General features: G+C 39.1%; 1 protein-coding gene across 20 annotated transcripts in view; it reads right to left on the bottom strand.

Annotated features, from left to right (window-relative positions):
- Positions 1-27722, bottom strand: part of CAB39L (calcium binding protein 39 like) — a 206088-nt gene that overhangs the window by 47902 nt on the left and 130464 nt on the right. For all 20 annotated transcript variants that reach the window (XM_053916579.1, XM_053916582.1, XM_053916585.1 and 17 more), the window contains 2 exons: positions 24606-24671; positions 15221-15364 (listed from right to left, as the gene is read on the bottom strand). In XM_053916579.1, the coding sequence (XP_053772554.1) occupies positions 15221-15364; positions 24606-24671 (210 nt within the window). The remainder of the gene's footprint in view (positions 1-15220; positions 15365-24605; positions 24672-27722) is intronic.

Here is a 27722-nt window from a genome sequence, read left to right as displayed (position 1 = left end):
TTCTCCAGGGTGGGGCAACCTGCTTCACTGCTTTGTGGCTCAATATGTGGGGTGTGGTTCGAAGAGGGAACAATGCCGCTGCTGGCTGACTTCTGGGGGCTTGCCTGGCACTCACCCTTCTTCCAGTCACTTCCCCACTTCCTGTATGCGACTGGTGCCCCTCCAGCTGCTGTCATGATTGTGGTTTCCAGAGTGGGTGGGTTTGCATACATTTGGGGCTCTCCTGAGAAACCAGCAGTTTCTTCCACTGTCCCAATCCCTACTGGCTTTACCACCAGAAGTTATGTGGCTTTATTTTTATTGGCACTAGAACCCTGACTGTGTGGTCTGGCCTGGGGCTGGGATCTCATGCTCATAAGGTGTCCCCCTGATTTTTATCCACCACACATGAATGTGGGACCATAGGCCACCACTGCCTTGCTTTCGCTGGCTTGCTGCTGTAACACCATGTCCTCTCGCCACCCCTCCTACCTGTCTGGATCAATACAGCATCTTTAAATCCTTGGTTGTCAGACTTCCATACAGTTCTGGGTGTTTTTCTGAGTGATTTTCTGGCAGTTTTTGGTGTTTTTATTTTTAAGTTTGTTGTGTTCTTTCTTACGGTTGTGCAATGAAGTGAAGTGTGTCTATCTATGCCTCCATCTTGACTGGAAGAAGCTGCCATACTTATTTTTTTTTAATGAAATAATTCCAACAGAGAAGAGTACAGGATAATTGAGATTTTATAAAAATAAAATATTACAGATATAATTAAATGTTATCGGACACTTCTTCATGACACCATTCTCTTCTTCCCTACCCCTCCATTACATGTTTTTAGACTATAAGTGCATATATATGAATCCACACACAGTATTGTTTTTGCAGGTTATCAAACTTTAAATAACATCATTTTAATATCTGTTATACCACTCAATGTTTCTGAGGTTTATTCCACACTTATTCACATAACTGTAATTTTTATTTACCCATTTTCCTTTTGATGCCCATTTGTGTTTCCCATTTTATACTATTCTAAACAATGTTACAATAAACATTTTTGTTCATGATTCCTTATGCACATGTGCATGAGTGTCTCTAAGAAATTACCTAGAATGAGAGATTTCAGGGTTGAAGGGTATGCACACTTTCAACTGTTAATTTTGCTAAAATGCTCTCTAAAGTGGCTGTAGAAATTTATAGTGTATGAGAGTACCCACAGCCCTCCAACTTTACCAAAATTTGATGTTTTCAGACTTAAACATTTCTACCAATATAAAGAAGGTGAAGTGATATCTCATTCATATTTTCATGGTCACTTACATGATTACAAGTAAGATAAGCATCCTATTCATTGGTAAATCAGATTTCCTCTTCTGTAATTAACAACTTGTATCCTTTGCCCATTTTTCAATTGAGTTGTTTGCATTTACTTAATGATTTGTAAGTTATGTGTATCACATTCTATCCTGTCTTTTCACATTGATTTCTTTTTCAGCAGTTGTAAATTTTAATGTGGTCAAATATATTAATATTTTCTATTATGTTTTATGATTTTGATTTTTTTAAAAGACTTTTTTCTGGAGTAGGGGGTGGGTAGGGCAGGGAAGAGTAATGGGAGAAAAATGGGGACAAATGTAATTGAACAACAAAAAAAGGAAAAAAAAAAGAGAATTCTCTCCACCCCAATATTATATAGTCTCTTCTTTTCTAAAAGTTAAAATATTTGGAATTTTAAGTGTAGATCTTTACCTAGAATTTATTTCTGAGTATAATGGAGGATAGAGCTTTCTGTATGGATAATTATTTACTTTAGAACCATCTATTGAATTTAACCCTTTCTTCTCTGATTTTATAATCCTTACACTATCAAATATCAAGTTTCATATATATGAAGATTTATATCTGGGCCCTCTACTCTGTTTTGGTGTTTTATTTATGAAACTCTGTGCCAATACAATATTTTCTTCATTTATTACAGATTCATGTTAAGTTTTTTGTTATTTTTGGCCATTCCAGGTTTTATTTTTTTAAATAGTTTTTTATTTTTCAATTACTGTTGACACACATTATACATTATATTAATTTCAGGTGTAAAACAGTGATTAGACATTTGTATAACTTACAAAGTGATTACCCCAATAAGTCTAGTACCTATCTGACACCATATACAGTTATTACAATATCAACTGTATTTATTTCTTTACTTTCAGTCTGTGTCTTTTGATATGAGGTGGGTCTCTTGTAGACAGCGTATGTATGATTCTTGTTTTATATCCATTGAGCCATACTGTGTCTTTTGACTGGAGTATTTAACCCATTTATATTTATTTTTAATTTTTTAAATTATATTTTATTGATTATGCTATTAGAGTTGTCCCAATTTTTCCCTCTTTGTGCCCCTCCACCCAGGATCCCTCATTCCCTCAGGCAATCCCCACATCTTTGTTCATGTCCACAGGTCATCCATATAAGTTCTTTGGCTACTCCTTTTCCTATACTGTACTTTATATCCCCATGGCTATTCCATAACTACCAATTTCTACTTCTTAATCTCCTCATCTCTTCATCCATTCCTCCACACCCCGCCCCCCGATCTGGCAACCATAAAATGCTCTCCATATCCATGATACTGTCACTGTTCTTGTTTGCTTAGTTTGTGTTTTAGATCAATTGTTGATAGATATGCATTTATTGACATTTTATTGCACATAGTTGATCTTCTTTTTCTTAAAAAAGCCCCTTTAACATTTCATGTAATAATGGCTTGGTGATGATGAACTCCTTCATTTATTTTCTTCTGGGAAGCTTTCATCTGCCCTTCAATTCTAAATGTTAGCTTTGTTGGGTAGAGAGCAGTCTTGGCTGTAGGCCCCTGCTTTTCATGACTTTGAATATTTCTTTTCAATTCCTTCTATCCTGCAAAGTTTCTTTTGAGAAATTAGCTGATGGGAATTCCCCTGTAGGTAACTAATTGATTTTCTCTTGCTGCTTCTAAGATTCTCTCTTTATCTTTAACCTTTGGTATTTTAGTCATAATGTATCTTGGAGTGGGCCTCTTTGCATCCATCTTGTTTGGGATTCTCGGTGCTTTCTGGGTCTGCAAGTCTATTTCCTTCACCAAATTAGGGAAGTTTTCTCTCATTATTTTTTTTTCAAATGGATTTCCAGCTTCTAGCTCTTTCTTTACTCCTTCTGGCACCCCATGCAAATGTTGGTACTCTTAATGTTATCCCAGAGGCTACTTGTACTATCCTTGTTTTTAATGGATTCTTTTCTCTTGTTGTTCTAATTGATTGTTTTTTTCTTCCTTATGTTCCAAATCATTGATTTGATTCTTAGCTCCATCTACTCTACTGTTGGTTCCCTATAAAATGTTCTTTTTTTTTTTTTTAAAGAAAAGTTTATTTATTAATTTATATAGAGAGGGAAAGGAAGAAACATCAATGTGTGAGAGGACCTATCACACGCCCCCAACTGGGGACCTCACCTGCAACCCAGGCATGTGACCTGAATGGGAATCAAACCAGTGACCCTTTGGTTTGCAGGCTGATGCTCAATCTACTGAACCATAGCAGCCAGGGCTGTTTTGTGTATTGCTTTTCTGGAGTTTTGGTCTGTTCTTTCATCTGGATCATGTTCCTTTAGCTCCTCATTTTGGTAGTTTCCCTGTGTTTGTTTCTATGTATTAGGTAGAGCTGCTATGACTCCCTGTCTTGGTAGCATGGCCCAATGTAGTAGGTGTCCTTAGGGTCCTATGGCACCGCCTCCCCTATCACCTAAGCTGGGTACTTGAGGTGTGTCCATCATGTGGGCTGACTACACCCTCCTCTTGTAGTTGAGTCTTGATTGATGTTGGAAGGTCAATGGAGGGCTTTACCCAGGCCAGTCAGCTGCAAGGACAGGCTGTGATCACTGACCACCAACCTCTGCTCTTTGTGGAGGATCTGCTGTGCTGGGGCAGGGTGCTTCGACATGATCTGTGGTTGTCCACTAGGTGCATAGGCTATGGGGTTTCCTGGGTGATGTAGGTAAAGGTCAGTCACCACCTGTGTTTTGTCCAGGAACACTGAACATGAGCTACAAAACAACCTGCAGATTGCTGCTACTTGTGCTGAGCTCAGAGGTTCCCAGAGGAAGCCAAGCTGTGAACCTAGGCTACCTGCTGCTAGTGCCAGGCCTGGGAAAGCAAGAGATATGGGAGCTGAGGGCTCTCTCAGGCTGGCTATTGCTTGTTTGAGAGGATTTAGGAAGATGTGAAGGATAAGCTAAGACCAGCCATATGGAAAAGTCACTGTCAATAGCTTCGGTGGGCTTGTAAGGTTGGTGGGGCAGAGTCTCAGGGAAACACCAGGCCTGGGCAAACAGTGTGAGCCAGGTTGATGGAGTCTCAGGTATGGCTCACACCTGCTAGCTCTGTGCCTCTTTGCGGGGAGGGTTCAGAAAAGGAAAGTGGCCTCTGCCTGCTGTTTTGTTTTGAAGAAAGCTGTCCCCAACCTCTCACTCTGATGCCAGACACTTCAGTTTCTTCCTGTATGCCACTGTGCCTTTCAAGCTGCTTTCCTGGTGATGGACCTCAGAGGGAGTGAGTCTGAGCAAGTCTGTGTGCAGGTCTTTTACAAGGAACTGATTGGGAATCCAGCAATTTCTTCCACCAACTTAATCCCCATTGTTTTTCATAGCTAGAAGAATTGGGCCTTAAATTCCTGGCATAGAACTTTTGGCTGCAGGGTTTGGTGTGAGTCTTGGACCCCTAACTTCCAAGACATCCCTCCCAAATTTTTATTCACCACACACGGTTATGGGACTGGCCTGTTTCACATCTCCACATTGCTGCCCGTCCAACCAGTCTGGATGGATGTGTTTTCTTTAATTCTGTAGCTGTTGCACTTCCATTCAACTCGATTTCTGATGGTTCTAAGTGATGTTTTTTCTATATTTTAGTTGTAATTTTGATGTGGTTGTGTGAGGAGGCGAGTCATGTTTACTTATGCCTCCATCTTCACCAAAAGTCATCCATTTACATTTAAAGTAATTATTGATAGGTTTGTAGTTGTTGCTGTTTTATTGCTCATATTTTTTACTTCTTTTCTTTCTTAAAGAAGACCTTTAAACATTTTATGTAATAATGGTTTGGCATTGATGAACTCCTTTAGCTTTTTCTTGTCTGGGATGCTTTTTATCTGTCCTTTAATTCTAAATGATAGCTTTGCTGGTAGAGTCATCTTGGTTGTAGGTACTTGCTTTTCGTAACTTTGAATATTTCTTGCCAATCCCTTCCCACCTGCAAAGTTTCTATTGAGAAATCAGCTGGTAGTCTTATGGTAGCTCCCTTGTACAACACTAAATGCTTTTCTCTTCCTGCTTAAGATTCTCTCTTTGTGTTTAATAATTGGCATTTTAATTATGACGTATGTTGATGTTGATCTGTTTGAGTTCATCTTGCTTGGGATTCTCAGAGCTTCCTGTACTTGTATGTCTCTATACTTTGACAGGGAAGGGGAAATTTTCCAACATTATTTCTTCAAACAGGTTCTCAATCCCATGCTCTTCCTCTTCTCTTTGTGTTACCTTATGATGCAAATATTGGTATCTTTCATGTTGCTCCAGAAACCCCTTAAACTATCCTTATATCTTTGAGTTCTTTTTTCTTTTTGCTGCTCTGATTGGGTGCTTTCTGCTACCTTGTCTTCCAAATATCTGATTCGATCCTTTGCCTCATCTAATCTACTGTTGATTCCCTCCAATGTTTTCTTCATTTCAGTTATTGTATTCTTCATTTCTGACTGGTAATTTTTTGTTTTCTACTTCCCTTTTATTTTTCCCATCTCTTTGTTGATGTTGTCACTGAGATCACCTATTCTTTCCCTTAGTTCCTTATAACCATTGTTTTGAACTGTGCTTTTGGTAGATTGTTTGTCTATTTCTTTTTCTGGAATTTCATTCTGTTCTTTCACTGGGGACGTGTCTTTGTCTCCCATTTTGGTTGCCCCATTGTGGTTTTTACTATGTATTAGGTAGAGCTGTCTCCTAGCCTTTGGTAGAGTGGCCGTATGTAGTAGGCATCCCATGGGGCCCATTGTCACTACCTCCCTAGTCACCTCAGCCCAGTAACACAAGTGTGTTCCTCTGTGAGTTGTATGTGTGTACCTTCCTTTTGTAGTTGAGCTTTGATTGCTATTGGCATGCCAAAGAGAGGGACTCATTCTCAGGATTGACCATGACTACCGTGGAGGAGCTGTTGTGCTGGGGCCAACACTTGTAGAGCAGAATTCCCTTTAGTAGGGTCTGATGTTTGGTGAGTCCACCCATTGGATATGTTGTTTGTGGAGGTAGTTGGGTGGTGCTCGAGTGTGTTCTGAAGCTTGCCACTGGGTGTGCTTGTTCTGGGGCTTCTGGAGCTTGTTGAGGGGCTCTGGTGCAGCCCAAGGTCAGCCGCTGTCTATGCCCTGCCTGGGGCCACTAAATACAAGCTACAAAATAATCTTCAGATGGTTGCTGCTTGTTCTGTACTTGGAGGTGTGTGAGAGAGAGGCTAAGATGTCAGTGAGGCTAAGCTGTAAATTGAGGATGGCTGCTGCTAGTGCTGGGCTTGGGGTAGCTTTGCAAGATTTCAGGGCACACTGAGGTCAAATGGTGCTTCTTTGGGGTTTGTGAACCTTTGAGAACCTTTGAGAGAATTTAGTAAAATCCGAAACATGAGCCAAGATAGGCCATTTGTATGGAAAGCCACTCGAAGTGATTTGGGTGGGCCTATAAATTGGGTGGGGTGGGAAAGGTAGGGCAAAAGGTGCTAGCCAGGTTGATGAAGACTCAAACTAGGTGCTGACCTGAGCCTGCTACAGGCTGGGTGGGGAAGGGCTTCTGCCAGGACAATTGTCTGAAAGAAAGCTGTCCCTCCAGCCTTCACCCTAAACCAGATAATTAAGTTCCTCCTATATGTCCCTGGTGCTTTTTCAGCTACTACTTAAGCATTATAGCTCAGTGTGATGGAGTCCATCAGTGAGTAAGTCCATGTGTGGGCCCCTTAAGAGGGATGCCTGGGATTCCAGAAGCTCTCCTTCTCAGCCACAGTCCTTGTTGGCCTTCACAGCCAGAAGTTATGGGGACTTCTCCTACTAGCACTGGAACCCTAGAAAGCAGGGAGTGGGCCTAGTGTGGGACTGGGACACTTCACTCTTCATGGGAGACCTCTGCAGCCAAGATACCCCAACCAATTCTTAACTGCCACATGTCGGTGTGGGACCAGCCTGTTGTGTGTCTTCACCTCTTCCTACCAGTCTCAATGTGGCTTCTTTTTAATATCCTTAGTTATGGAATTTTTGTTTAGATAGACCTAGGGGGTTCTCAATGATAGTTCTATAGTTTAGTTGTAATTTTGATGTGGTAATAGAGGGAGGCAAGCACAGTATTTTCCTACGTTGCCATCTTACTGGGAATAGAAGTTTAAAGTCTGGTAGGGAGGATTACTCTATTTGTTCTTCAAAATTAGCATAGATAATTCTTGGTGACTGTTCTGCCATACAAATCTTAGAATTACCTTGTCAAGTTTCAGGTAAAATCCTGTTGGGATTTTGACTGAATTTGAATGGAATTTATAAATTCTTTCAGATTTGAATTGTTCTAGTGATTTTTTTTGACAATTAATATCTGGTGACTGAAAGATGAACTAAAATTTTTTTACCTCCCAAAGTCACAATCACATATGTTATAAACTGTCATGTATCCATGTATAGACTTATAAATTTAATTAAGAAATATATATGACAAAGACTAATAAAAGCCTAGAACTCATTGAATCCTTAATTCTACTATAGATATCTGTGCCAAGTAAATAATACTAAATATATTTTTAAAAAACTAGCTGGATACCTAAAATGCCCATTGCAATAATTACTCACTGTATGAAGAAATGAAAATAACCTAAACATAAATGACACAGGAATATTTAAGTAAACTAAATATACCCAATGATAATCTATGATGCCAATAAAAGTACTGGCTCTACAAATGACATATAATGACAATGAATAAATGTTTACTCATGTATAGCATTCAGTGATAAAATCAGGATATCAATTTTGTATACAATGTGAACACAGCTGTAGGAAAAAAACCCTCCAGGGCAGTTGCTTTGTAAGGAACTCTCCAGCAGCTGCTGGTTCCTACTAAGGGTGATTTGAGCTGCACATGCCCAGAGACTGAGTGGCTGATTTGAGCCTGGCAGCTTCCAGAGGACCTGGGCTGGAGGCTGGGCAACTATGAATATTGTGACCAAGACCTGGTCCTCATCTTCTCAAAACCATGGGAAGGCAGAAAAGCAAAACCCAGGCCCCTTTTCCTGTGGCATCCAGGAAGACGAGCAGAACTCGATGAATAGGTTTAAAGTCAGCAGGAGGCTTATTTTTTTTTCCTTCTTCCCTCTCTCTTTTTTCCCCTTTTTTTCCTTCCCACAAGTGAGACAATAAAATGTGGAGTTACGAAGTATCCAGAGACAGATCCAAAGGGGGAGCAAAAGACTAACCCCCAAAAGTGAGAAACTGAGATAAATGTCACACTGCTATCCCATAGAACTGGCTTCTTATTGTTTATGTGCATTATTATTTTTTCATTATTTTTACCACTTTTATTTTATTAGTATTTGTTTTATTTCTCTTTCTCATGTTTAAGTTTCCTTGTTTTATTTCTTTGTTTAATTGCATTGTTTGGCTGGTTTTCCTTATTCTCTTCTTATTGTATCTTAATTCTCCCTTCACTTCACTAGTTTTCCAATAACACACTACTCTTAATCATTTACTTTCTATTCTGATTATCCAAATCATATATTTTTCATCATATTATTGTCCCAGTATTGTTGTAAATAATTGTTGTTCCATAGAATTGTACATACTACACAGCAACCCCCCCTGATCTTAGCCCACTCCACTTTATTCCTGAGCTTTATTATTGTTGTGGTTAACTCTATTCTCTCCCACACTACACCTACTTTCTATCCTTTACTCTCACTATACCTCATCATCTAACCTTGCACAAGTGCTCTGTTTTCTGGATTCAGCTCACAATACTCCTCCCCTATAACAAGAATATTATCTCTCTTTAACCTTTTATAAAAAATGGCTAGTTGAGTAAAACATTACAGTTAAAGCTATACTTATCCAAAGGATCTCCTATCTCTTCTCTACTTGCTGGTACTTTAAATCCCATAAAATACTCTCCTGCTGTCTTAATCCATATCGCCTACCCCATGCCATTGATCACATACAAGAATAGGTGGGAGCTGCAAACATCAGTATACCTGCTAGAGGAGAGAAACCACCAACAAAGGAACCACCAAAAGGTAAAACCCCAAGTACAACAGGAAAGCCCACACAAACAGAAGAAAGGTCAAACCTAGAGCATCCAGACAAGGAGATCAAAGAGACCACACTACTGAACCCCACAGAATTCCTAACATAGAGGTTCACCCTACAAAGACAGCTAGCAAAGTGAACATCAGGAAGTGCAGAAACAAACAAAAAGAGTCACCTAAATGGTGAGACAAAAAAACAATATGCAATCAAAAGGAATGGAAGACTCCCCACCAAAAGAGCTAAATGAAATGGAGGTAAGCAAACTATCAGATATAGAAATCAAAATAATGGTTATAAAGATGCTCAAGGAATTCACAGACAACTACAAGGAACTGAGTGAGAACGACAACAGTATGAAAAAGGAATTAGAAACTATAAACAAAAACCAGGAAGAAAAGAGCAATAAAATCTTAGAAATACAAAACACACTAGAAGGAATTACAAGCAGGCTGGATGACGCAGAGGATCAAATCAGCAAGCTGGAGGACAAGGTAGAAAAAAAAACAGAAAGAGCAAGAAAAGGAAAAGAGACTCAGAAAGAACAAACAGGTGGTGAGGGAGCTGCAACACAATGAAATATAATAATATCTGTATAATAGGGATACCAGAAGAAGGAGAAGAGCAAGGGATAGAAAACCTGTTTGATAAAGTAATGATGGAAAACTTCTCTACCTTGATGAGAGAAAAAGTCACACAAATCCAGGAAACACAGAGTCCCAATCAAGAGGAACTCAAAGAGGACCAATGCAAGACATATCATCATTAAAATGGCAAAATCCCAAGATAAAGAGAGAATCTTAAAGGCACCAAGGGAGAAAGAGGAAGTAACATACAAGGGAGCCCCGATGAGACTAGCAGCTGACTTCTCAATGGATACGCTCCAATCCAGAAGAGAATGGCAAAAAATGTTCCAAGTAATGAAAAACAAAGACCTGCAATCAAGACTACTTTATCCAGCAAGGCTCTCAATTAAAATGGAAGGCCAAATAAGGAGTCTCCCAGACAACAGAAGTCTAAAAATATACACCTCCACCAAACAAGCTCTGCAAGAGATATTATAGGGACTGCTTTAAGAAAAGGAGAAAAAGAGTGAGAGAGAGGGGAACACAGGTGTGAGAAAATGGCTATGAATTAGTACCTATCAATAATAACCTTAAATGTAAATGGATGAAATGCTTCAATCAAAAAACACAGAACAGCTGAATGGATAACAAAACATGACCCACACATACACTGCCTACAAAAGACCCACCTAGGAACAAAAGACCTACACAGACTGAAAGTGAAGGGTTGGAAACAAATATTCCAAGAAAATGGACAGGGATAAAAAAGCAAGGGTAGCAATACTCATATTAGACAAAAGAGACTTCAAAAAAAAGGGCCATAAAAAGAGACCCAGAAGGTCACTTCATACTCAAGGGAAGAATCCATCCAGAAGACATAAACATTGTAAATATATATGCACCCAACATGGGAGCACCCAAACACATAAAGAAAATCTTGGAGGACTTCAAGAAAGATATTCACAGCAACACAATTATAGTAGGGGATTTCAACACCCCACTGTCAAAGATGGACAGATCTTCCAAACAAAATATCAACAAAGATAGTGCAGCATTGAACAATGTGCTAGATCAAATGAACTTAACTGATATATATACAGCCTTTCATCCCAAAGGAGCAAAATACACATTCTTTTCAAATGCACATGGAACATTTTCAAAGACAGACCACATGATAGGACACAAAACAAACCTCAACAAATTCAAGAAAATTGAAATCATATCAAGCATTTTCTCCAACCACAAGGGACTGAAACTAGAAACCAACCCCAAGGAAAAAAACCCTACAACATTCAAACTCATGGAGACTGTATAGCATGCTATTAAACAATGAATGGGTCAAGAATGAGATCAAGGAAGAAATCGAAAAGTTTCTGGAAACAAATGAAAATGAACTCACAACAATCCAAAACTTATGGGACACAGCAAAGGCAGTCCTGACAGGGAAGTTCATAGCAATACAGGCCTACCTAAAAGAGGTAGAAACATTTCAAATAAAAAACCTAACCCTATACCTAGAAGAACTCAAAGAACAACAACAAAGACAGCCCAGAGCAAGCAGAAGGAAGGAAATAACCAAGATTGCAGCAGAATTAAATGACATAGGGACTAAAACCACAATTGTAGGGATCAATGAATCCAGGAGCTGGTTCTTTGAAAAGATAAACAAAATCAACAAGCCTTCAAGCAGACTCACAAAGAACGAAAGAGAAAGGATTCAAATAAACACAATTAGAAATGAAAGAGGAAAGATTACAACTGATACCACAGAAATACAAAGGATTGTAAGAACTTACTACAAAGAACTACATGCCAAGAAATTTGAAAACCTAGGTAAAATGGACACCTTTCTAGAAAAATATAATCTTCCAAAACTCAATGAAGAAGAAGCAGAAAGTCTGAACACACCAATAACAGCTGACGAAATTGAAGCAGTCATCAAAAAACTCCCAACACACAAAAGGCCTGGACCGGATGGTTTTATAGGAGAATCTACAAAGCATGTAAGGAAGAGCTAATTCCTACCCTTCACAAACCATACCAAAAAATCCAAGAAAGCAGAAGACTCTCAAGCTCTTTTTATGAAGCCAGCATCATCCTAATCCCAAAAGCAGATAAAGACACAACAAAGTAAGAAATGTTCAGGCCAGTGTCACTGGTGAACATAGATGCTAAAATCCTCAACAAAAGATTGGAAAACAGCATCCAGCAATACATTAAAAAGATCATACACCATGACCAAGTGGGATTCATCCCAGGGTTGCAAGGATGGTACAATATTCACAAATTAACAAGTGTAATACATCACATCAACAACAGCAAAGACAAAAATCACATGATCATATCAATAGACGTGGAAAAAGCATTTGGTAAAGTACAGCACCTATTTATGATTAAAACACTCGGCAAAGGGGGAATAGAGTGAGCATTACTCAGCCTAATAAAGGCCATATATGAGAGACCTACAGCCACCATCATACTCAGTGGGCAAAAACTAAAAATTTTCTCACTAAGATCAGCAACAAGACAAGGTTGTCCACTTTCCCCACTTTTATTCAAAATTGTATTGGAAGCCCTAGCCACAGCAATAAGACAAGAAAGGAAATAAAAGGCATCCAAATTGAAAGACAGGAAACAAAACAGTCATTGTTTGCAGATGACATGATAGTGTACATAGAAAATCCTATAGACTCTACCAAAAAGCTGCTCAACCTAATAAATGAATTTGGCAAAATAGTGTGATACAAAGTCAATATTCTGAAATCCAAGGCATTTTTGCATACCAACAATGAAATACAAGAAACAGAAATCAGGAAAAAATCCCACTTGATGTAGCAACAAGAAAAATCAAGTACCTAGGAATAAATCTAACCAAGGAGGTAAAAGACCTATACTCAGAAAACTACATAACACTGAAGAAAGACATTAAGGAAGACACAAACAAATGGAAAAATATACCGTATTCATGGATGGGAAGAATTAACATCATCACAATGGCCATACTACCCAAAGCAATTTATAGACTCATGCAATACCTAGTAGGTACCGATGACATATTTCACAGATATAGAACAAACACCTCAGAAATTTATATGGAACCATAAATGAAACCTGAATAGCTGCATCAACTTTGAGAAAGAAGAACAAAGTAGGAGGGATCACAATACCTGACATCAAACTGTATTACAAGGCCACTGTAACCAGAAGGGTCTGGTACTGGCATAAGAACAGACACATGGACCAATGGAACAGAATAGAGAGGCAAGAAATAAACCCAAATGTCTATGGTCAATTAATAATTGACAAAGGAGGCAACAGCATAAAATGGAGCAAAAATAGCATCTCCAACAAATGGTGTTCGGAGATCTGGGAAGCTACGTGCAAAAAAATGAAACTTGAGCACCAACTTACACCACACACAAAAATAAATTCAAGGTGAATAAAAGACTTAAATATAAGTCATGACACCATCAAAGTCCTTCAGGAGAACATAGGCAGGAAAATTTCAGATATTCCACGCAGCAGTATTTTCACCAATATGTACCCTAGAGCAAGGGATATAAAGGAAAGAATAAGTAAATGGGATCTCATCAAAATAAAAAGCTACTGTGCTGGTAAAGAAAACAGAATTAAAATGAAAAGAGAACCAACTATATGGGAAAACATATTTGTCAATGATACCTCAGACAAGGGTTTGATCTCCAAAATATATAAAGAACTCACACGACTCCACTCTAAGAAGACAAGCAACCCAATGAAAAAATGGGCAAATGACTTGAATAGATACTTCTCCAAGGAGGACATAAAGAGGGCACACAGACTCTTGAAGAACTTGTAAAAATGCTCAGTATCGCTAGCCATCAGAGATGGAAATTAAAACCACAATGAGATACCACTTCACACCAGTGAGAATGGCCATCATAAACAAAGCAACAAACATCAAGTGCTGCCATGGTTATGCAGAAAAGGGAACCCTAGTGCACTGTTGGTGGGATTGCAAACTGGTGCAACAACTATGGAAAATAGTATGGAATTTCCTCAGAAAACTAAAAATGGAACTGCTTTTTGACCTGGCAATTCCATTGCTAGGATTATATCCTAAGAACCCTGAAACACCAATCCAAAAGAACCCATGCACCACAATATTCATAGTAGCACAATTTACAATAGTCAAGTGCTGGAAACAACCTAAGTGCCCATCAGTAAATGAATGTATCAAAAATCTATGGTACATTTACACAATGGAATTCTGTGCAGCAGAAAGAAAGGAGCTCCTACCCTTTTCAACAGCGTGAATGGAAGTGGAGAGCATTATCCTAAGTTAAATAAGGCAGGCAATGAAAGAGAAATACCATATGATCCTACCTTTAAATGGAACCTAATCAACAAAACAAAGAAGCAAGTCAAATATAACCAAAGACATTGAAATTAAGAACAAACTGACAGTACCCAGAGGGGAGAGAAGAGGGGATAATGGGGGGAAATGGTGAAGGGTTTACAGGAACAACTATAAAGGACACATGGACAAAATCAAGGGGGATTGTAAACAAGGGAGGGAGATGGGGATGGCTGGGATGGTGGGGAAGTGTTGGGGGGAAGGCAGAAAACTGTACTTGAACAAGAATAAAATTCAAAAGTATTTAATAAGTAAATAAATAAATGGCAAGTGAACAGTAAAAAAAAGAAAAAAACTGTTCAAATATATGCATGGGAGAAGAATGTTTACTAAAACCTTTACAATAGTTAAGTCAGGAGTATGGGATTACAAATTAGATTTCTCTCACCTACTCTAATTTAAAAAAAGATCTATTGTCTAAAGTTTCTAGGAGGTGACTTTATTATGATTACATTAAAGAAAAAGTATTAGGAAGAGAAAGCAGGTATTATAGGGGCTAGCTTTCTTTCATAGCAAAATGCATCTACAAAAATATTCCTGAAGAAGTAACAAAAGTGAATAGTACCTAAGTGTTTCTTTAGTGCTTTATTTATGGTTCAAAGAAACACTTAAGGCAAAGAGCAAAGCATTCAAATTCTTACACTCATGGTTTGGAATTCTAGCTCAGTCACTGATTATCTTAGTAATTTTAGGGATATGGTATTAACCTATTTTCTCAGTTAAAAATGAAAATATTTAGAGTATGGGTTATTTAGGAAACCTTTTAGAAAGAATGGGCATTCATTAAAATAACTAAAATTTCATCTAAGTCATGCAAAACCAAAGAATGCCTATTTAATTTTTTTTCAAATATAAAGGAGAGTAAAATAGGGAATTTGCCACTTGAAACTGGAAAACAAATGCCCACTTTATTTCTGTAGCTTACACTTTACCTTAAAGACATGAAAGGCTTCAAACTGCATGTTGGGACTTTTATCTCGAAGGAGGTTCATCATCACTTTGAGGTTCTCTGGCTTGCTGATGTACTTTGTCATAATGGCAAAGTTGTGTCTGTCCAGGATCAGTTCCCCTAGAAGCTATTAAAAACACACACAAAATCAATGCTATAATCTGTCTGAGAGCTATGTTATTAAAAATATACCTCACTTCCCCTCACTAAAAAACAAAATATGTGAGTTTAGAATGTTAACATGAAAAATTTGAGAATCTTTAAATGCATATTAAAGCACAGGCATGAAAGCATTAGTTATTTTAAGCTTTTCACAGTTTTGCTCAAGTCCTTTTTTAATGCATTTCTGAATATATTTTTAAGTCAATCATTGCTGCAGCTTATAAAAGCTCTCTGCAGCTCTCATGAAGAGCTAGGCAGAATAAATTTATTATTTTCATTGTTTACTTTAATTTTCTTGCTTCTTTAGGTATTGAGGTAGGGTAATAATAACAAAATTGACTTTACAATTTTATCTCCCTTACCTAAATTAATGTACCTGTATAGTAGCTTGCTGGGGAAAAAGCAGTTTATGTAAAGTGACTTTTAATTTTCCCCTAACTTTTATTACAAAACCTGATACATAACCAGGAAAAAAAAATCATTGACTCTGAATCCAAATGAAGTTTAACATGTGCAGCAAGTTTTTATTAAAAAAAAAAGTGAAGCAAAATATTTTTCTGGTGACAAATTAATTGTTCTTAAAATGCAGCATTATTCCATGTTATGAACTGAAAGTTTGTGTCCTCCCAAAATCTGTATGTTGAAATCCTGACTCCCAATGTGATAGTATTAGGAGAAGGGGTCTTTAAGAAGTTAGGACATGAAGGTGGAACCATCATGAGTGGGATTGATGCTCTTATGAAAGAGACCCCACAGCTCTCTCACTGCTGGCATTTTAATCTTGGACTTCCCAGCCTCCAGAACTACAAGAAATGAATATATTTTAAAAATCATCCAAGGATATGCTTATTGATTTGAGAGAGAGAGAGAAACATCGATCAGCTGCTTCCCATATATGCAGGCCCGGGGATTGAACTGGCAACCTAGGTATGTTCCCTGACCAGGAATTGAACCTGTGACCTTTTGGTAGACGGGACAATACTCCAAATAACTGAGCCACCTGGCCAGGGCAGAAATAAATATTTCTTATTTAAGCCACAGTCTATGGTATTTTGTTATAGCAGCCAGAACAGACTAAGACACTTCAAAACAAAATAAAAATACCCAAAATGAGAACAGTTGAAGCCCCTCTAGCAGTTCAGTTAAATGTGCTGCTGCTCCATCTCACAAACTTTTATTCTCACTGTACTGGTAAAGCTTTGGCAACCAGATAGCTGAAATGTACCCTTAACCTCATTTTATATGTGATATATTTATTTTCCAATTCTATTTACTGAAGTTTTTCTGGATGCCCCAGGATAATAAAACCATCTATATTGTATAGATGGTTTCAGAAATTCTGGATGGGAGATGAAAGCATGTGAAATTGAGGACTAGCTGTCTATCACAATACAGTCTAGCACCAGAACTCCAGGAGTGTATGTAGGGGTGTGTGTTTGTGTCTGGATGCCAGTAAACAACCACCTTGCCTGTGACACATCTTTTGTCTATTTAACAAATAAGAGCTACACACCTTTAAGTTATTTAGTGCACAAAAATAATGTTTGTTAAACATAGAAAATGATGACTGCTGTTGCATGTAGGCTGGTCACCAGTTAGTCTCATACATATGGAAATGCAACCATGTAAACTGTTGATCTTCACCTTCCTTAATCTCTCTGCAGTATCTAAAACTAACTGGACACTTCCAGATACTTCCTTTACTTTTTGCTTCAAGGTCATTGCATTCTTCTGGTTTCTTGCCTATAGTGGTTTATTCCTTTGCTACCTCTGATACTCCTGACTTCTCTACGTTCTGTACTACATATGTAGGAATTTTCCAAGCTGTATACTTAAATCCCTTATCTTTTATTTCCTAACAGTTTCATCTATTTCTATGGCTTCAACTATAACATCTGGGAACATGTCTCTCAAATCTACATTTCTAGTCTCAATATATTTCCTAAACTCCATACTCCACATTTCTAACTGCCCACCAGGCTGCCCTACTCAAACTCTTTGCTGGCTTAGTTACACTCAATGTCTCTAAAATCAATTCTTTCGTTACTCTTTGTTAATGACATCACATCTTCCAGTCCCTTAGACCAGAGTATTGAAATTTTCCTCAGCTCCTTTCATTCCGTTGCTTCTCACATCAAATCTACATTCTAGAGCTGCCAATTTTCTGTTTCTAAAGGTCTCAAACATCTTTCCATTTTTACTGCCAATACCCTCATTCAAACCCTGTCTTTCTTCTGGATGACGGCAACAGCATGCAAATGGTCTCTTTTGCAGTCCTCACCCATTCCAACCCATTCAGCACATATGTCAAATGAACCTTTGTGAAAATCAACCCTATTCATGTTACTAATTCCACTTACAGAGTGAATGAATAAACAAACAAATGTCTAGATTCCTGTGGATGGCATTCAAAGCCCTCTATGATCTGAAGTCATTCCTAATGCTTCCTTTTCTCAGCTCCCTCAGTCTTCCTTATTCTCCAGGTCCTGCGGCTTTATTCCCCTTGCTCCATCCCCCATTCCCAGCTTTATTTAGATATAATTGACAAAATCATATATACTTAAAGTATACATCATGATTTCATATACATATACATTATGAAATATTTATGACAATCACATTAACACATCCATCACCTCAGTTATCCTTTTCTTAGGGTGGGGGAGGGTATGTGGTGAGAATGCTTAAGATCTACTCTTAACAATTTTCAAATATACAATACAATATTGTTAACTATAGTCACCATGCTGCACATTAGATCCCCAAATGTCATTGATCTTGTAGCTGAAAGTTTGTATCCATTGGTTAATATCTCTCCACTTCCCCTACCCCCACCCCCACCCCATGGTAACAACCATTCTACCTTCTGTTTCTATGAGTTTGACTTTCTACCAAGCCAAACCTCCTTTATCGCTTTTATGCTCTTTGTTTTTTCCCAGCTGTACTCATGTTGCCCTGCAGCACAGAGTTATTTGTAAGCCTCTTTAGAATGTAAGCTCCACAAGGGAATGTATAAAATCTTGTTTGTGTTTGTACCCTTTACAGCATGTATGATGTATGTGGATAATATTGAGGAAATAAAGTCTTACCACCACAGAATATTATCTACAAAATGTAGAAAGAATATAGTTTTATTATTGAATAAGCATATCCAAAGAACAATACTGTAGGTAATCTATGAAAAAGACAGGTAAAAACACATCTTATTTACACCACCAAGGAACTACAATCACTATATACATATATCCTCAATATAAAAGGCAACCCACTCCTTTAAGAGGACTTGACAATGTTATTTGCTGTGCACCCTTTCATAGTTCATCCTAAATTCACCTGGCCATTGAGGTAGCTCTTTGTTTTAACTAATTGTCTTTATCCAACTAATAAAGAGGATAATAAAAACTTTTAAACCTAACAAGAAATGTTTATAGTTTGGAGAGAAGCACCAAGGCTACACTCTGGTGACAGGGAGAGATTTGTATGCTACCTTCTTACATGTTTACATTTCAGTGGGATGGCTCCCAGACTCTCAGAAACAACCAACCAACCAACCAACCCAAACAAACTACTTCTGGGTTGTAAAGCTGACAAGAGGCTTCTAAAATATATGCATTATATACCTTTATAAAAGATCTCTCTCTCTCTATATATATATATCTATATATATAGATACTTATATTTAAGTCTTTTATCAACCTTGAATTTATTTTTGTGTATGGTGCAAGTTGGTGATTGAGTTTCATTTTTTGCACATAGCTGTCCATATCTCTCAACACCATTTGCTGAAGAGGCTATTTTTGCTCCATTTTATGCTCCTGTCTCCTTTGTCAAATATTAATTGACCATAGAGACTTGGGTTTATTTCTGGGCTCTCTGTTCTGTTCCATTGGTCTATGTGCCTGTTTTTATGCCAGTACCAGTCAGTTTTGATTACAGTGGCCTTGTAATACAGTTTGATATCAGGTATTGTGATCCCTCCAGCTTTGTTCTTCTTTCTCAAAATTGCTGCAGCTATTTGGGGTCATTTATGGTTCCATATAACTTTCTTAAATGTTTGTTCTATATCTGTGAAATATGTCATGGGTACTTTAATAGGGATTGCATTGAATCTATAAATTGCTTTGGGTGTGTGCGCACGGGGCCTTCCTTGATTCACACTCTCCTCGGTGCCTTTGGTCTCACGTCTCTCTGAGTTGGACTCTCCCTGGTCGATTCCTGTGGTCTTGGTGTGGTGTGCACTCTCCTCCCTGTGCTTAGGATTTGGGCTCGATATTCCCCATAGCCCTGTGGGAGCACAACCGGGTGGAGAGGAGACTGGAGCTGCTGCTGCAGGAGCGTTCCCTAAGTGCTCCCAAGGGTCTTTTTCTTTTTGAGAAAATCCTCCTGCTCAGCCTTGCGGCTCCATAGAAGGATGCCTGTTTTCTCGAACAGCCCACCTCTCAGGCTACACCGGGGACTGTCAGTGTCAGGGCCCAAAATGGCCCAACTCTCAGCTCTCCCCTCCAGCTCCCAGGGTCTCCGGTGTGTTTACCACACTTTGTCCTTATTCCCCTCCCTGCAACCTCAAGCAACCAGGTCTCTATCAGTGCTGCTCAAGCCTTGTTTGGCAGGGGATAGAGCTGTCAACCCGGTTCTCTCCCAGGAGTCCTGCAGCAGGCCCAATGGGCTCGGGCCTGGGGCTGCAGTTGCCCTGGTCCCCGGGCTGGTCCCAGGGACCTTTCTGTCCTGAAGCAGTCCCCTTACCGTCTGTTTTTTCAGTGTCCTCAATACTTTTTGGTCTCCTATCTTCATAAACGCTGGGGTGCCGTTGGCTGCTTGCTTTGTTCCTCAGTAGATCAGGGAGGTGTTTCACCCATGTGCAGGGAGAAGTGGACTCTGCTCCCACCTATCTTGCCACCATGTTTCCTCTCCTTTGTGGGGAACCGTTCCAAGCGTGGGAAATGTGGCTCAGCCCCCACTCGGAAAAGCCAGTGGGGAGCGAGGTTGGTGGGCAGGACCCACGTCCATGGAGAAGTTCTCCAGTGGGAAATCAGGCCTGCATTGTACCCAGACTGCTATGAGACTTGCTCTTGCTGAAACTCCCTCACCCTGAATTGAGGCAGCAAATGTTTACTGAGTATCTTCATCCTCCTACAGTCTGTGCTAAACCACCCAAGTATGGAGTGTGGGCAACTTCCCCCTTGAGCTGTAACATCCTTCTCTTTGAAGTAATTAGCAGTGTCTTGTCCTTTGTCCTCCTTAAAACGTAATTACCTGTGGTGAACCTGTGCATAGTAAGTGAGGATCACCCTCAATGTAATGTGCCCAGAAAAACAATAAAAGCCTTTCCAGGCGGGGGTCAGGGGCCCTCTCTTTAACTTGGAGAGTGGCCACACAGCCCCTTTTTCTCCACAGGATTTCTGTAGTCCGTGTGTATGTGTATATAGCAACCACAAAGGATCCTGCTGTCCAGGATCCTCGTCACCCCTTCACTACTTTTTTGAAACAATTGTGTTAATTCATTTGGCTAACACCACTGAATCTTTTAGCTGTTAAATGTTCATCTATTTTAATTAATATTGACAATGACAAAGTGCTGCATTTCATTATAACACAAAGCATTCTAAAGCAATACTGCACTAAGTAAATGGAAAAAATCGTATTTTTACTTCCTTAAACTTTATTTTACAGGATTCATACTGTATAGTAAAACCATGCATATCAAGTAGATATAATAAAAGGGGTTTTTTCTTTTTAACTTGGGGTTTTAATAAAATTGATCAGAGTCCAAAAAATACCCCAAATTCCACCAAGTTTCTTTTGAATTATAATCTTTCTTGCTAGAAATTAAATGTCAGGCCCTGAAGAAGAAATAAATTTCTAAGCTCTGTCACATGAAGGAAAGGAATTTCTTTGTTAATTATTTTTGTTATTGACATTGGGAATCTAAGCTCCCCAAAATAGTTTAGGAAATTTAGAATATGATTAACACAAGGCAGCAGGTAGCAACTACTTTGGAACCAGAAAATAGGCTAGTGTGAGGAACATAAGTGCCTCCATATTAAAGCAAATCTGGTATCTTGACACCTGGGTAATCCTGGACACTTCACCTCCTCCTCTTCCCTGTGAAGGCTCTGAAATGGGTACACGGAGCTCTGGGCTGATCACAGGACTCACATCAATTATCTCTCCAGGGTGAGGCACCCTCCATGGTTCTTTCACCTCATCCTGGCACCAGAGCCTCTGGGTACTAGATCTCTTTGCTCATTCACATGTCCTCACTGCTTTTATCTAAGTACATGGAGTCTGGAGGGAGGCAGGGGTAGAAGGTGCAGGAATCCATTTGTGTTGATGCCACCAGAGGCCTCTTCCTATAACTTTCCTTTATAACTGACAAGCTGGACTTGTCTGCCTTGTGTTTTGGCATGTTGGTTACTTCTAGCATTTGGAAGCTGCTTTGTATACGCTACCTTTTCATGAAACACCTAGCAGTTTATTACTTGAAAAATACTCCAAGTAAATATATTATTGTAATAATTTAATGTCTTGTTGCCTAAAATTATGAAACATCTATGTCTACAGAATCCAGAAATATAAACAAGATTATGTTAAAATAGAACATACTGCTGCTACCCACACATCTAATTTCCAAAAGCAAAAACCAACAGCACACTGGCAGAGCTCTTCAAAACAATGCTTTCTATTGAAGAAAAGAATAAACAATACTTAAGGAGCTCCTTCCTTGAATAGAGTGATGAAATACCATTGTAGCATTAAAAAAAATCAATTCTTCAGTAACCATTTCAACAATTTCTGCACTCTCAGATATGCTTTTTCTGACTTTTACTCAGTTTTTTAATTCACTGTCCTACCAGTGCTTGGTTTTACCATATTGTAAATCAAGTATTTGCAAGACACTCAACTGTGAAGAATTTGAGGCAGGAATAGCAACCAATGTATATGTCTGGGTGGATTAATGAAGAATAAGAAAGAGGTCTTATAAGTAGGCTGAGGCATTCATAAATATGTGGGAAACATAATCAGTTTGAAAGGGGAGAGTTTCAATAACAGATAGAAACTTGGCTGCTTCTTTGGTGTCTGTGGGAACAGTGCAGAGGTCTCTAACTGGAGAACCATATGAAGAGGGATACTGGGTAGTGGAAAGCCAGGTGACAGCAAACAGCAGTGAGGAATGAATCCTTCTTGCTCCCCTTTGGTACCCACCAAACTCATATGACATACTATACCCATAATACATCCACTGTGTTAACAGGCTTCTATTTTTAAATGCAAATGAATCGTGGTAGGAATAAGTCTAATCCACAGCCTAGTTCCAATTATTTATTTAGAATTGATCAATATAGAGATTGTATTGATCCAGAGATTGAACTCTGGGAATAATGATCATTAATATTTATTTCTAAATTTCTTTTCATTTCATTCAACAAACACATCTACTTCTTACCATGAGCTAGGCTCTGCTCTAACCACTTTACAAATATTAACAAGGGAAAAGAACAAGGTGGGGCTGAAGACATCTTGAAAAGAGAATGAGGCAATAGGCACAAGGATAGAAGGAGATGATATGATAGTGGGGGAAAGGCAAGAGGAAGGTCTAAAGGGAGATATTTGAATAAAAAATTGTCAGTTCTATAACTTTGCTTAAGGCCCTACCTAGCTAGAGACAAATTTCTGTCATAAGTTCTTGTCACTGTTGAAAATTGATCCCAATTTAGTTGTCAACTTAGTTCATAACAAGGTATATACTTTGGTTCAGTATCTGACAGATTCCTATTGAAAAGAGGAAGGATTTGGAAAATTGATGAGAAATTTCCTATATTGTTGTCCTTCAGACCATTGTTATGTCTGTGTGCTGTTTCAATTTCCACTTCCCTCCCAGGGAGACTATCTCTTATAATATGGACAAGCTCCCTATTTTTGCTGTCCTTGTAGAACTCTTCACAAATAAGAAATGCTATTCTTTAGGTACATGGCTGTGGCAATAGGATGTATCCTTATCTTCAACTGCTTTTAACAAGCTTTCTGGACATGGAAGAGCATGGCATTGATGTCACTTTCTTTGCATAGAGTCATTCTCATTACTCCAAGCTCCAGCAAGGAATGCAGCATGGTATTTTTTTCCACGCGGCTCACCTTGTATGGGCTTCCACACAAAGGAAACTCAATAAAGAGTGCTGAATGTCAGGCTGAAAATAGTATATTGACTTCTCTGTCAATGAGTAAAGCTGGAACAGTGAGGACACAAATACAGGGGAAAGCAAGTCATGGCCAATTCAAAATCATGGGTAGTGAATTTATAAAAATGTGGTACAAAATAGATTTAATTTATGGCTTTAGCTTAAAACCACCCAGTATTTAGAAACAAATGCAGTGTTTTAGGAATTTCATCATCTGATACATATTAAAAAATCGGTGATTTTTAATAAAAATCCTCACCCAAGGATATGTTTACTGATTTTTGGAGAGGAAAGCGAAGAGAGAGAGGAGGGGGTGGGGGGAGAGAGAGGGAGAGAGAGAGAGAGAGAGAGAGACATGTGAGAGAGAAAACATCGATTGGTTGCCTCCTGTACATGCCCTAACTGGGGATTGAACCCACAATCTTTTTGGTGTACAGGATGACACTACAACCAACTGAGCCACCTGGCCAGGGCAAAAATGACTGGTATTTAGTGAGCTCCAACATCATACAAATTGATTGACAAAAAACAGCCAAGTATTATTTGCCAAAAACATTCTTTTGAATATCTGATTAAGACCAGAAGGGCAGAGATGCAGCTTTAGCCACACTACTTCAGGAGCTGTCCCTTCTCGCGTTGGACAAATGGCTGCTTCCAGGTACCTTTTGACTGAACAAGGGAAGGCCACTCAGACAAATGTAGCCCTACTTTGCTGGGCTCCCTGTTTGATGAGAGACAGCAGCATTTCCACAGGAATTTCACAGGACATATAACCTCAAATTTGGTTACACACACACATACTTTTCATATACTTAGCACATACTTTTTATTTCTATTGTTACTTTTAAAAAGTATTTGGGACAGGACACTTAACATTATTTTGCTACAAAGTATACTTGTAATATAAAACATTTCTCAAGTTACAAAAAAGGATACTTAAATTTTTCTATATTTATTTGCTTACTAATAGACCAATCATTTACTAACAAGATATCAATTTTGGATACTCTAAGTTAAATTTGATATTACCTTTAGAGATTGTCTCTTAGTCACATAATTCTCAGACTGAAGTAATTTCTCATAGTCTTCAAAAATCTAATGAAAAGAAAATAAATATTATAGTGTTAAATCAGCAGTGATTTCTTGGCATTAGGTTTGAAAGCTTTGTTGCTTCAGACCTGAGCCTAGTGCAGTCCAAATGCTGTGCTTGCTATCTCTATATGCTTAACCCTAGACTGATCACCATTGTCCATTGGAGGTTTCTCCTTTCACCATCCTCATTTACTCATAAAGACACTGGGGAGTGGGGAGGTCAAATGATACAAAAGACATACTTCTCTACTTTATTTTAGTTCTACAAAACAAAATAGGAAAATGCAGTAATTGAGTACTCACAATAAATCATTCTGAATAAAACATCTATTGATTTGCAAGACAATTCATTTTATGCCGTATTAAAGAAACCTGTTTATGTAGACTTGCTGGTACCTATTAGTCTATGATTACTTTGAGAAAGATCAAATACATTTAATCTTTGCCAGAATTTCACCTGGTAACTCATAAATAATAAAACTGTCAAACCCATAGCATGAATAGGTGAGGAACAGGTCTACTTTTGCCGCATGGTGGCAATGCTAAGCCCAACTGGCCTCTTTGGATCACTTCTACTCTCCCCAGAAGCTGGGGGACACTGTGCTTGGAGCCCCTATTTCCTAATGATCATTAATCATTGCTCTTCAGTTCGACTCTTGAGAGCCAGTGGCTAAGGAAGCTCAGCATCAACCTCCTATCATGCGTGAACACACTCAAAGATTACTAAGGTGGAAAAAGCAAGACCAGCAGAGAACTGAAAGAGTGTTCAGAGGGTGAAAAGGTACACAACAGTCCTGGTCTTCTGAAGGCCAAGTGTGAGGTATTTGTGCATGTGTGTGATGAAAACAAGCTGTGCACGATGATAATAAATTACTAAGAAAGAATTAAGAAAATGAAAAGTAAAAACAGAAACATGTAGCTCACATTAAAGTCAGAATAACTACATAGGTAGACACAGTGCGCCTCCTCCCACAACCAGAACTGACAGAAAATCAAACGGCAAGGAAGTCTGACACCAAGTAGATAAAAAAGAAACATTCATCCATACTGGTAGGAGGGGCAGAGACGGGCAGCCGGAGCAGAGAGGACTCGTGTCGCTGTGGCAGGACTGAGACTGGCGGAGTGTGGGACGAATGGGGCAGGCAGTCTGATCACTAGCAGACCCTGCGGCCCTACATTCATTCCCACACAGATAAACCAAGAGGGCCGGACTCAGAGTGGCAGAGAACCGGGCAGGCAGAGCGGGGAGGGTAGCACCCAGAGGTCCCACATTCGCACAGAGATAAACCTGGATGAACAGCGGGGGAGCGAAGCAGACCGCATAACCCAGGGCTCCAACATGGGGAAATAAAGCCTCAAACCTCTGATTGAAAACACCCGTGGGGGTTGAGGCGGCAGCAGAAGAAACTCCCAGCCTCAAAGGAGAGGTTGTTGGAGAGACCCACGGGGGACCAGAGCATGCACAAGCCACCCACTGAGGAACCAGCACCAGAGGGGCCCAATTTGATTGTGGGTAGCAGAGGGAGTGACTGAAATCCGGTGGAGAGTGGAGTAAGCCTCATTGCTCTCTCTCGGCCCCTCCCCTACACGCAGCGTCACAGCGCAGCCACCAGCATTACCCTGCCCCGGGGAACACCTAAAGCTCCGCCCAGTTAAGTAACAGGCGTGCCAAGACAAAAAAAAAAAAAAAAAAAAAAAAAAAGGCCCAAATCACAGAACTCTTCAAAGCTCCAGAAATAATTCAACTAAGCAGCAAACAGATAGCCAACCTATCAGATACACAGTTCAAAACACTGATAATTAGGACGCTCACAGAATTGGTCGAATTTGGTCGCAAATTAGATGAAAAAAATGAAGGCTATGCTAAGAGAGACAAAGGAAAATGTACAGGGAACCAATAGTAATGCGAAGGAAACTGGGACTCAAATCAATGGTGTGGACCAGAAGGAAGAAAAAAACATCCAACCAGAAAAGAATGAAGAAACAAGAATTCAGAAAAATGAGGAGAGGCTTAGGAACCTCCAGGACATCTTGAAATGTTCCAACATCCGAATTATAGAGGTGCCATAAGGAGAAGAAGAAGAACAAAAAATTGAAAACTTATTTGAACAAATAATGAAGGAGAACTTCCCTAATCTGGCAAAGGAAATAGACTTCCAGGAAGTCCAGGAAGCCCAGAGAGCCCCAAGGAGCCGGACCCAAGGAGGAACACACCAAGGCACATCATAGTTACATTACCTAAGATTAAAGAGAAGGAGAGAATCTTAGAAGCAGCAAGAGAAAAGGACACAGTTACCTACAAAGGAGTTCCCATAAGACTGTCTGCTGATTTCTCAAAAGAGACCTTACAGGCAAGAAGGGGCTGCACAGAAGTATTCAAAGTCATGAAAGGCAAGGACCTACATCCAAAATTACTCTATCCAGCAAAGCTATCATTTAGAATGGAAGGGAAGATAAAGTGCTTCTCAGATAAGGTCAAGTTAAAGGAGTTCATCATCACCATCCCTTATTATATGAAATGTTTAAGGGACTTACCTAAGAAAAAGAAGATAAAAAATATGAACAGTAAAAATGACAGCAAACTCACAGTTATTAACAACCACACCTAAAACAAAAACAAAAGCAAACTAAGCAAACAACTAGAACAGGAACAGAACCACAGAAATGGAGATCACATGGAGGGTTATCAACAGGGGAGTGGGAGGGGGAGAGAGGGGGGAAAGGTACAGAGAATAAATAGCATAAATGATAGGTGGAAAATAGACAGGGGGAGGGTAAGAATAGTATAGGAAATGTAGAAGCCAAAGAACTTATAAGTATGACCCATGGACATGAACTATAGGGGGGGAATGTGGGAGGGAGGGGGTGTGCAGGATAGAGTGGAGTGAAGGGGGGAAAATGGGACAACTGTAATAGCATAATCAATAAATATATTTTAAAAAAGCAAAGTCACAATAACTATACTGTTTTACATGAACACTTATTATTATTCTAATTGTCACGAAACACAAGGAAGATTTTGTGAGTCATTAAAATTATCGGAAAATCTTTGTG

This window comes from Desmodus rotundus, chromosome 13 (genome assembly GCF_022682495.2).
Source record: "Desmodus rotundus isolate HL8 chromosome 13, HLdesRot8A.1, whole genome shotgun sequence".
In the NCBI taxonomy this organism is placed as follows: Eukaryota; Metazoa; Chordata; class Mammalia; order Chiroptera; family Phyllostomidae; genus Desmodus; species Desmodus rotundus.
This window is presented reverse-complemented; position numbering and strand designations above follow the sequence as displayed.